General features: G+C 49.3%; 1 protein-coding gene across 1 annotated transcript in view; it reads left to right on the top strand.

The window, feature by feature from the left end:
• The first annotated feature begins 61 nt into the window (after window positions 1-61).
• ABCC10 (ATP binding cassette subfamily C member 10) overlaps window positions 62-11,135 on the top strand; it is a 16,625-nt gene continuing 5,551 nt past the window's right edge. Inside the window, exons 1-15 of the mRNA XM_035892014.1 lie at window positions 62-127; window positions 666-862; window positions 1,819-3,187; window positions 4,462-4,689; window positions 4,897-5,053; window positions 5,741-5,880; window positions 6,195-6,274; window positions 6,416-6,587; window positions 7,606-7,704; window positions 7,926-8,115; window positions 8,505-8,582; window positions 8,977-9,168; window positions 9,593-9,728; window positions 10,129-10,324; window positions 11,099-11,135. The exon at window positions 11,099-11,135 is cut by the window's right edge and continues 283 nt beyond it. Coding sequence (XP_035747907.1) covers window positions 702-862; window positions 1,819-3,187; window positions 4,462-4,689; window positions 4,897-5,053; window positions 5,741-5,880; window positions 6,195-6,274; window positions 6,416-6,587; window positions 7,606-7,704; window positions 7,926-8,115; window positions 8,505-8,582; window positions 8,977-9,168; window positions 9,593-9,728; window positions 10,129-10,324; window positions 11,099-11,135 — 3,235 coding nt within the window. The 5' untranslated portion in view covers window positions 62-127; window positions 666-701. The remainder of the gene's footprint in view (window positions 128-665; window positions 863-1,818; window positions 3,188-4,461; window positions 4,690-4,896; window positions 5,054-5,740; window positions 5,881-6,194; window positions 6,275-6,415; window positions 6,588-7,605; window positions 7,705-7,925; window positions 8,116-8,504; window positions 8,583-8,976; window positions 9,169-9,592; window positions 9,729-10,128; window positions 10,325-11,098) is intronic.

Genomic DNA, 11,135 nt, shown 5'->3' with positions numbered 1-11,135 from the left:
CCCCGGTGCTGCAGGGCCCCGCTCCTGCGTGCCGAGCTCGGCCCCGCGCCGAGCCTGCGGCTCTCACCTGCTCCCAAGGCCGGTTGGTGCGGACAAAGAAATCGGTGTAAAGCCGAGGCCTCCCCAGGTGTGCTCCAGCGCACCAGAGCCAAGTCCTGCTGGTTCCCCTGTCCTGGGGAGCTTGGAGGTGCCACCTGCTTTTCTGGGGGGACCCCATCATCTTCCCCTGCGATCTGGAGGGTGCTTAATGTTACACACGGCCTCAGGGAGCACTGTTGTGGGAATTGCATTGAACATGAAAATATAGATTATTGTTGAAGCGGCTCAAAATGTTTTTTGGACCGATCAATAGGCAAATGCTTCTTGATGTTGGTTGCAAAGGATAAACTTGACCATGGGAACAAATCTGCCTGGAAATAAGCAGAAAGCTTCAAATTCCCAGAGCGTTGAGGTCCCGGGGTGACTTAAGGGGACAAACATCATTATTTTAAGCTGGAGTTTGATAATTTTGTAAAGCAGATGATACAATAGGAAGTGTGCAGTAGCAGGGCCTGGACTGTGTGACTCAGGAAGTTGCTTCTAGCCCTACGTTCATTTATCACAGTCTGCCTTGGACTGGGGCTGTACTTTTTGTACCTCACCCTGTTTTTTCTTTTCTACCCTAGGAGCTCCTGTCTCTCACATTGAATTCCCAGTATAGGATGGAGAACATCGTGGCTGGTTTGTGTGGGACCAGTCCAGAAGATCCACTCCCTGTGTGGGTTCATGGCAGTGTTGGCCATTGCTTTAATCAGCTGGCATTAAACGTGATTCCTCACACAATCCTTGCAGTGGTCAGTGCCTACTTCCTTGGCACTCCAAGGTATGAGACAACTAACTTGTCTAGCTCTCGATTATTATGCAGAACTGGAGGTGGGGTGGAAAGGCTGGAAATCAGATCTCCCTATAATATGCTGAGTAAGTAATCAGAGAAGGACACAATATTACAGTGCTATTGTATTTGTCAGCATCCATCCTAATTCAGAGTACTGCGTTCAGCTCTGGTCCCTCCATTGCAGAAATGAATCCGGAAAGAGTAGAGAGGGTAGTGAGCATAATATCACAGAAAATAATTCAGAATAATTTCAGTGAATGGGGATTGGGAAAACTGGAGAGAATATAAATCCAAGGCAGCATGGAAGATGTATATAAAGTTAATAAGTGGTTCAGAGAAACCAAAAATGGTTTTTCTGTTTACCCCTTTCTGAAATTCGTAAACACAGCAATGTTCACTGATATTGAAAGGCTAAAAACAATAATGAGTCATGTGGTAATGAAATACTTTGTTGGGCAATAGATTATGGGCTTTACATACACAGCATCACTGAAACCAACTGTGATAAAAATAATGTTTCTAGACAAAGTATCACAAAGGCAAGAGAAATCAAGGATCAGAGATGTGACACAGAGAATTTGATCGTGTAGGATTTGTGTTAATGAGGTTAAATATACTTTTTTTTTTTTTTTAATCCTCAAGGGTTGGAGTCTGGTTTAACCACACAGTATCACAGTTTGCAAACAAATTTCTGTAGAGAAATGCTATTCTTTGGTAGCATCTGAATCTCTGGTATTGATCAGATACTGAGCTATATTGACCTGATCTTGTTTAGCATTGCCTACAGTCTGAAAAAGTTACAAATCTAAGGAGGTGAATCTAGGAGGTTAAGTAAGAGCGAACAGATAGAGGAGGGGAAGAGGGGAGGAAGAAAGGAGAGTACTAAATGAGAGGTGATGGAATTTCAACTGTAAATTTTTTTTCTCTGCTCTTTCCTCATCAAGATCTGGCTCCGGGGTGCCTTGCAGGCCCAGCTGGGGATGCAGAATTGCAACCTCCTTCGTACTTGCTGGCCTATTTCTTGCTGACACCATCCCAGCCACCATTTCTCAGCAGGAGCTGGGCCCTGTCTACCTGGAAGTGCTGGCAAATGGCACTGCTGCCCTGGCATGGCTCACGCATGGCCTCGCTCTTCTCATGCTCTTCAGGTCCATTCATGGCTCTACCAGAGGCCCTGCAGCCCTGACTCTTCTTGCTCTCTTACCTTTACCTTCCTTCATCATCACGCTGGTGTGGTACTACCAAAGCAGGACAGCTTGGTCCCCTACCCACCCTGCTGCCTCCTCCAGGTTTGCCATTCTCTGTCTGCAGCTGGCCTCTCTTCTCATGTATGTGATCAGCTACCTCTTACCCACCACTGGCAGGCAAGACTTCCTCTCCATCAATCGCTCCTGGCAAGAAGACCAGCTGGTCTCAGAGCCAGGGATCCCAGTGCCTCATCAGCAGAGAGTGGCAGAAGACGGTGAGAGCTGGCTCTCGTGCTTCTTTTATGTTTGGATGAACCCTCTTATGAAACGTGGCTATCAGTGGAAGCTGAACCAGCCACAGGATGTCTATGTGCTTCCTCGCCAGCTCCAGGCTGCCAGGGTCTGTGATCGATTCTACTCTTGCTGGCAGAAGAAGGCAGCTCTGCACCAAGTAGAGGAGGAGACGGTGTCTCTTACTAGCCCGATCATTGCTGGAGGCGATGGGAGTCGTAATGCCCCAGACAGCTCACACCGTGCCCAGGAGGCAGTGCGACTCTTCTCAGTCCTTCATGCAGCCTTTGGGCTTCGTTTCTACTCCCTTGGACTTCTCAAGCTGGCTGGCAACCTGCTGGGTTTCTCGGGTCCTCTGCTTCTGAACCTGCTGGTGAACTTCATGGAGTCACGGCAGGAGCCCCTGAGCTATGGGGTACTCTATGCCCTCGGGCTCTTTGCTGGCTCCTTCCTGGGCGCTCTCTTGCGGAACCAGTTCAGCTACGAGGTGAACAAGGTGACACTGATGATGCGGGCCGCCGTCATCTCTGCCATCTATCGCAAGGCTCTGCGTGTCAGCAGCACCAGCCTTTCCCGCTTCACCACAGGGGAAATTGTCAACTTCATGAGCACGGACACCAGTAGGTTGGTCAACTTCTGCCTCAGCTTCCATGAGGTGTGGAGCCTGCCTTTCCAGTTTGCCATTACCCTCTACCTCCTCTACCAGCAAGTGGGGGTTGCATTTCTGGGCGGCTTGGCCCTGGCACTGCTGCTTGTGCCCATCAACAAGGTCATAGCCAACCGCATCATGATGAACAACAAGGAGATGCTGAAACACAAGGATGCACGGGTCAAGGTGAGGGGCAGCTGGTGGCTCTCTGAGTTTGTTGTTGTATTTTCTCCCCATTTGTCCCTAGAACGTTGGGGTTTTGGCTACTTGCCACGATCCCAAGCAGATTAATCGAATCACAGCTGTTGGGGAAAAATGCCAGAGGGGGTGCACACATGCGTGCGTGCACACACACACTTGGTTCAAAAGTGTTTCTGGGTGATGCAGTTTCACCACCCACAAGACAGTGAACCTCTAATGCTTGTCTTGTCCCCTGGGCTAATTCAGGTTCGCTTGCAGGTTTCTGTGTCTAGTAGTTAGTTAAGGTAGTTCTCCTGACTGCTTCTTCTAGAGATGCTTCTATCTAATTACTCCAATAATGTTAACAATGGTGAGGCGGCTTGCAGTCTTGACAGAGGCAATGATTACAGATGCAGTGGTTTTATATCTCTCCAGTGTGGCACCCTCAGTCATCTTTTCTACTGCTTTCTGCATATTTGCAGTGCCATCTCTTTCCTTGCTGCATGTCAGACATTTGATTCCCACCTTTTAGCCTTGTATCTCAAATGTGAGGCAACAGCAATTTCACTCACTATTTTCATCATGCTTTGGAAGCATGACACATAAGTCAGCTCCATGGCCATGGGAAGTTTAAAAATATTTCATTTCCCAACAGAAGGTGCATCGAGTTGTATGGGGTATGCTGGACCTTCTCTAACTATTGCAAGGCTGAGTTGCTGAGTGAATTCTGACTTTTTAGTTTTCTTTAATGTCAGGGAACGACACATCTTGGCTTGCTCTGTGCATGCTGACCTGAGAGCAGGAGTGAGAGGGCAGCATGCTGCAGGGACATCTGAGCTGCTGGGTGTGAGCCAGCCAGGCTCTGGATACAGACTAGCTGTATCATGGCAGCAGCAGGCCCAAGAGTCAGGTGGTATTATCTCAAGACGCTGTCAGGTCAATGTAGGTAAATGGTATCCAAGCTGGAGCTAGTTGTTCCACACATCCCTTCACCTGTGTTGCACGTCCTTCAGCTGGGAAGTAGTGTAATATTTTGCCTTTTCCTGAGCCGTGCACAGCACAGATGACTGAGGAAGCTGGTGGAATGAGTGAGAGCAAAGTTCCTAGTAGCTGCTGCTTGCGTTTATGCCTTTCTTAGCAATAAATGGTTCCTGGTATCTCTAGCCTGGCCCTTAGCAGGAGGCAACTGTAAGCCTGGCCCAAGTCCAGGTGCCTAGCTGGCATTTGGTGCGTTAGGCAGGGTACCAGTTGCTCTATGTGCTTTTCCTCTTTGCCTGCAGCTAATGACAGAGTTCTTATGTGGCATTCGTGTGATCAAGTTTTACGCCTGGGAGAAGCACTTCAGCACCAGGATAAATGCCTGCCGGGCTAAAGAGCTGCAGAAGTTACAAGCCATCAAGTACTTGGATGCTGTGTGCGTGTATCTGTGGGCAGCACTGCCTGTTGTTGTCTCCATTGTCATCTTCATCACCTATGTCCTTTTGGGTCACCAGCTCACTGCCACAAAGGTGAGTAGGTAGTAGGGAGAGCTCCAACTTTGTCTCATGCAGAGGACAATCTACAGCGGGGCTGCAGTCCTGAGGCATCTTTTCTGGGAAATGAACCCAGCTTGTGCCTCCCCACAGCTCTTCAGGCTCACCGGTGAAGCTGTTTGGAGGATACAAGATGCAAGGGAGTACTGCCTCCAACTCATGGCTGTTTCCTTACCCATGCAGGTGTTCACAGCATTGGCCCTTGTTGGGATGCTCATTCTCCCCCTCAACAACTTCCCATGGGTGTTGAATGGGACCTTGGAAGCCAAAGTTTCCCTGGATCGAATCCAGCGTTTCTTGGAACTCGTGGACCAGGACCTGGAAGCCTATTATGCTCTAGGTAATGGCAGAGGATGCTGCTGGGCTTGGGACCCTGGGCAGGGGGTATTCAGAGCAGGGAGCTGAGGTATGAGGCCCAGGGGCAGTACTGGCAGGCAGCTGGCTGTCGCCCCATGATTCAAAGTGTTTGGTTGTCAGAAGCAGAGTGAAGGTACTTCATTTTTGTGGAAAATGGGAGACAAGGCTATAACATTCCTCCATAGGCTGTTGCTTGTCCCCATGGAACCCTGCCATTAGTGTCCCTTTAGCTGCTCCCTTCTCTGTCCAAAGCTCCTCTGACATTGAAGCCACCAACAACCTTGGCTTTGCCTGGCAGAAAGGCTTGAGTGGGTGCCCATCTTCTGAGCCATCTCTGCTCCCTTTCTCTCCTTCCTTGCCTTTTGCCAGCTCCCTGCCATTCTTTTACCTTCAACAATAGTAAAACCAGGTTATCCTCACAGTGTCTCCCTGACAACCAGCAGGTCACTATGTGTGTCTGGTGGGAGCTGGAGGAGGGAGGTAGGAGGTGTAAGGTGCAAGTCAGTAGTCAAGTGTCTTATTCTGTGGTTGGATCAAGGGCATCGTGGCGGTGCCCTGTCTGTTGTCTCATCCTTTTGGGAACAAAGCTGATAACATTTGTGATGGCAAGTGCCTTTCATTTTCTGGCCTTCTCATAGTAGTGCAATGCTGTGCTGCTTTTCTCTTGCAGATAGCCCTTCAGGTACTGCTACTGCCGTGGAGATGCAATGTGCAGCCTTCTCTTGGGCACCAGTTGAGGAGAAAAGCACCAGGCAGCCCTTATCTACAGGCACTCTGCAACTGCACATTGAGAACCTGTCAGTGAGAAAGGTGAGCAAGGATGCAGGAGGTAACAGAGAAGAATGGCACTAGAGAAGCCAAATCATGGAGCAGGGGTGGCTTGTTTTCATATTTTCCTGGTCTTATGACCAGGAAAAAAACACAGGTGGGCACCAGAGTTAATACTCCTTGCAGACTCCTTGCAGATCCTGCCATATCAGGATTCTGTTTTATCCAACAACTGTGAGATAGTCCTAGTTTAAGACAGCAGTCAGCTTTATTACAGGCTATGTGTGGCTCAAGAAATCCGGACAAGCCACCCAGTATTAGCACATCAGGTTGCTCCTTTTCGTTTCCCTTTGCAGGGGATGCTCCTGGGGGTCGTTGGGAAGGTCGGCTCTGGCAAAAGCTCTCTGCTTGCAGCCATCACTGGAGAGCTCATCAAGTAAGTAGCCTAAAGACTCCTTTCTGCCTGGTCCCTCCATGCCACAGCAGGCAGGGACTATCCAGTGCTATCGCTATTTGTAGGCCTCTGCCAACAGTTCTCCTTTGTTGCCCTTTCCACCCACTTCTGGTGTGTTTGCAGACAAGGTGGACGAGTGTATGTTTCTGACCTGGAGCAAGGATTTGGTCTGGCCACCCAGGAGCCTTGGATACAGTTTACCACTGTCCGTGAGAACATCCTTTTTGGGCGGGAATATGATGCCAGGTTGTATGAGGAGGTGGTGGAGGCCTGTGCCCTCTCTGAGGACCTGAACGTGAGTGCCTAAACTGTAAACCTGCCTGGGCCTTCTTGGCCAGCTTTTACATCCAGCCGGAGCCTCACTGGAAGCAGTTCTCATTCTTTCAGGCTATAGACTACTTTTCCAAAGTCCCAGTCACACAGCATCGCTCTGATTACCAATCCCAGACCACACCTGGCCCCACAGTTCTTTAAGGTGCAAAGTCACTCTGGTAGCACTTTGGATGGTTCCTTCTGCTGATCCAAAAGCTCTTGATCCTGGGTACAGGAGATGTTCTTGTAAAGCTGACGACTGCTGGGTTTTTCAGGCAGAACCTGTCAGCAGCTGATGCTTTTTTGGGTTAGAAGGAACTTCCTTGGGATCTGGAAGGGCTGAGTCAGCGGTCCTCCCGTGAACAATACATGTATTCTAGGTTTGAGGCTTATGGCTGTATTGGCCAGTTATCCTGGCTGTTATATATGGTAGGAAGCTCGCCTTCTCCTCCCAATTTATAACTTGATGCCTGATTTTCTGAAGTGCCAAGCACTAAGAGGTCCTGTTTGCATTGGCAAGGGGCTGTTAGTACTCTGTAAAGGCAAGATATTTATTTGAGAAGTAGTAGACTATGCCTACGTTGCTACCAAATGAAGAGGAAACTGTTTCTAGGTACTGAAACTGTAGTTTTTACTGCTAAGCTGTTTGGATGGGCCCTGGCATGATTTTGGTGTAGGCACAGCTCTTGCTCTGCCAGAAAATTCCCAGGCACAATTTTAGAGTTATCTCAGACCAGAAGTTGCTCTCAATGGGTAGTTTAGATGTGGCTACCCTGTTCTGGAGTGTAAGAGTTTAATTGCATAAATGCCAAGCTTGCTAAGCTTACCAGTTGTCTGCAGAACCAGTGTGTAGTCTGTTACATTGTTTAATTTTTGGTAAAATTATTTTGGTAATTCCCTAAGGAATTACTGCTAGAGACAGGAGAGGGACCCCAGTGTTCTGGTTTTGGGTCCCCAGTGGTTTCCTGTCCCTTCTAAATGGATTTTCTTGAATGTTTCAGATTTTACCAGCAGGTGACCAGACAGAGGTGGGTGAAAATGGTGTGACACTCAGTGGGGGACAGAAGGCTCGAATAGCCCTTGCCAGAGCCGTTTACCAGGTAAATAGCAAAGCAGTCATGCTGTGGCACATTATGCCAGATGTAAAGAAGCTGGAAGCACCCAGCTGTGCAGTGTGCCCTGGCAGCATGTCTTAAACCGTATCATGCTGGCCTAGAGGTGCTGGCAGTGCGCCACACAGAGGCACTCGCACTTTTCTCTACAGCACTGCCTGCTCCGGCAGGGCCAACAGCTGTATCCTTGTGTTTTGTCTCCATCTCAGGAGAAAGAGCTTTACCTCCTTGATGATCCCCTGGCTGCTGTCGATGCAGACGTAGCTAACCATCTTATGCGGAAATGCATTCTTGGAGTTCTCAAGCACAAGACCAGGATCCTTTGCACCCACAGGACAGAGTTTTTGGAGGAGGCTGATGCCTTGTTGTTGATAGACAACGGCAGGATAGTTAAGACAGGTACGCTGGCTGTCTTCTCAGGCATTCATTTGTGCCTGTGTGCCAGTCTTCGGAATGGCTTTGAGTAAAGACAGTCGTAAGGGAGTAGGATTAACTAGTGGGGAACCCAGTGATAAAGAGCTTGAGGACACTGCGTGGGGGCAAAGATGGGGTGGAAGGGAATGTGTAGATGCACAGATAAAACAGGACAGCCCTAGAGGTGGGGAGCTGATAAAGCAGAAGGCCATAGCAGGTTGTACGGAGCAGGGCCTTCAAGGGTGCAGGTGCTATGAGAGAAAATAGGAAATGTTATGAAAGAACAAAACTGGGCCATTTCATAGCAAGAGGCAGTGAATAGCTGGCATCTGTTCCTCACAGACTCTGAAGCGTTTGCACGTCTCTCTTCACAGGCACACCAGCTGATATCCTGCCACTCGTGGAAGCCTTCCCCAAGTTCAAGGATATCGACAAGAGGCGGAAGGATACAGGTCTATACCTGGCGAGCCTGAGGGTGGCTGGGGTGGCACAGCTCAGCTGAGCACCCAGACAAAACCTGTACCTGATGGCTGCTAGCTTTAGAGCAGAGCTCCCACCACCTTGCTCTGCTGTGGCAGTGCTGATCTGTGGGTAGTGTGTGCATAGAGGGAGAGGAGGCCCACATATCATTGGGTATTGGTCTGGAGCAGTATTTGTATCTGTTGTTCCACTTGTGGTCCAGCTTTGGATGAAGGTCTTCCAGTATTAGTGCACCTGTCTTGAAAGGGGAGAGAGAAGGGAAGAAGACTCTCCCTCATAGCCTAGACTTGTTCTGTTCACAGCAAGGAGCAGCTGCAAGATGACCTTATGTTGTACTGACCTTTGCTTTTGCCTCTATTCCCACAGCCCCTGACGAACAGGACCAAGAAGAGGCCATAGAGACAGAGGCAGAAGAGTCAACCCAAAACAGTCATCTCATCCACAAGGAGGAAGAAAAGAAAGAAGGGGCAGTGGCTTTTCAGGTGTACAAGGCATATTGGCTGGCAGTGGGCAGCTGCTTGGCGTTATCCATCCTCTTCTCACTGCTTCTGATGCAAGGTGAGGCAGGGGCCCAGAAGCACATCTCTCTTTAGACATTCCTCTCCTCTCTTTCCTTGGTTGTGTGAAGTCCAGGGAAGAAAAGAGGCCAGGGGTTTAATCGCTGTCCCTGCAGCAGGAAGACCTCTTTTCTCTTCCCCAAACTAAAGTAGCACAGTTGGGAGGGGGCACGTGGGAACAGGTTCTGTTTTCTCACTGCTGCAGTTGCATGTGTGCTCCTCCAGCAGTGCCCTGTCGCTGCTGCAGCTCAAGGCTCTTCCCTTGCTTCTGCTCTACTACTAACAGTGGAGAGTGAAGGCAGGGGAAGACTGGGCAGTGAGATGATAACAAAAGTTGTCCAGCAGCTTCCCCTCCAGCTTTTATGCTTCATATTTGCTGATTCGAAGGTTGAATCCCTCTTTATGCAGTCTGTCTTTCTCTGTAGCGTCCAGAAATATCTCAGATTGGTGGCTGTCACACTGGATCTCCAGCATATCCCAGACAGCAAATACCTCTGTGATGGTCTGCTCAGCTTCCCTGCCTTCCCCAGAGCTGCTTCTGTTCTCCATTGTTGGGCTTGTGTAAGTGAATGCTGGTCAGGAGGTGCCAAAGGAAGCTGGAAACGCACTCCCATTTTTCCCTTAAGTGCATTTCCTCTGAAGATCTTTGTTGAGAGCAGGGTTAAACTGACCACCCTGCTGCAGGGGATCTGTGTGGTTGCTTTGACAAAGAAAGAGAATTGAAATCTCTGACCTGATGAGGTGACTTCTGCCTGGGGCTGATGGAAGACCCCTAGCTGCATAGTAATCAGAGTGTTTGTCCCAGCATGCCAAAGGGGTGGTCTCTCATAGGAGTATCAGGTTGAAGTATCCTGGTTTCCCCTTGAGTATGCTCCTGGGTCCTCTGCTGTGGACTCTGCCTGCGAGTTTACTGTCATGGGGACCTTGGCAGATTCATAATCTTCCACCTTCTGTCTTCCAGGTCCCCCATTCAAGCTCTGGACACCACCCCAGTCCCTTCCAATGGTTCATCGAGTGTGAATTTCTACCTCATGGTTTATGGAAGCATTGCAGGAGCCAACTCCCTCTTCACCATTCTTCGGGCCTTCCTCTTTGCTTACGGCACTATCCGTGCTGCCACTGTCATTCACAACCGATTGCTCCAGAGGGCTCTAAAGGTAATGGTCAGAAAGGCCAGGCCAGGCCTCCTGCAAGTCACTGTGCCTTGACATTCTTCTCATAGTTGGGAGTAAAGGTTTGGGAGATGGATTAGGGTTTCTGCTGGTATTAGCCAATGAGCTCCCCTTAGGACTGCGCTCCCCTTAGGACTGCATCCAAAAAGAACTGCACCGCAGCCAGCACAAGGGTCCAATGAGCTAGGATTCAAAATGTGTCCTGTAAGGCTTGTTCCATTCTATGGAGAGAGGTTTTATGGCTGGCACCTGCATATACTCACTCATTAGGCTCAGATATATAGCCAAAATGAGGGTCAATTGAATCATAGTAACGATCAATGTAGAATCATGAGCTCAGATTCAGATGAGATTGGAAGGAGTCGTTAAGCAAGATTTAGGGCTGGTGCTGGTATGTACTGGTTAACTTTCTTCAGGGTTTGGGCTTCCTTGGGTCCTCAGGCTAGGGTTAGGATTAGAGGATTAGAAGAAAGGATTAGAGGCTACAGTTAGAGGATTGTCTCACTGGCTACTGGTGGGCCAGTAAGGGATCTGAGTGACTGTGATCTTGGTAGCTGTCTGCCATTCGCCGCAGAAGGGCTCCTTCCTTTTACCATGCAAACAGCATGAGTTGTTTGGCTGCGTGTGGCTTTGGGGTCTGAGATTACTCTTCCAACTGAGGAAAGGAAGGAGGCTGTCGTGGCCACCCCTTTGTGGCCTTATCTGCTCCCCTTGATGCTGCTCTCCTGGGCACTGTTCTGTGGCTGGATCTCACTGCAGCTGACTAAGTCTTACTTTCTGGTTCCCTTGTTGCCAG

Source organism: Egretta garzetta, unplaced genomic scaffold (assembly GCF_000687185.1).
Source record: "Egretta garzetta isolate BGI_Z169 unplaced genomic scaffold, ASM68718v1 scaffold54, whole genome shotgun sequence".
NCBI classification, from domain to species: Eukaryota; Metazoa; Chordata; class Aves; order Pelecaniformes; family Ardeidae; genus Egretta; species Egretta garzetta.
The sequence above is the reverse complement of the archived record's forward strand: the minus strand, read 5'-3'. Positions and strand labels throughout refer to the sequence as shown.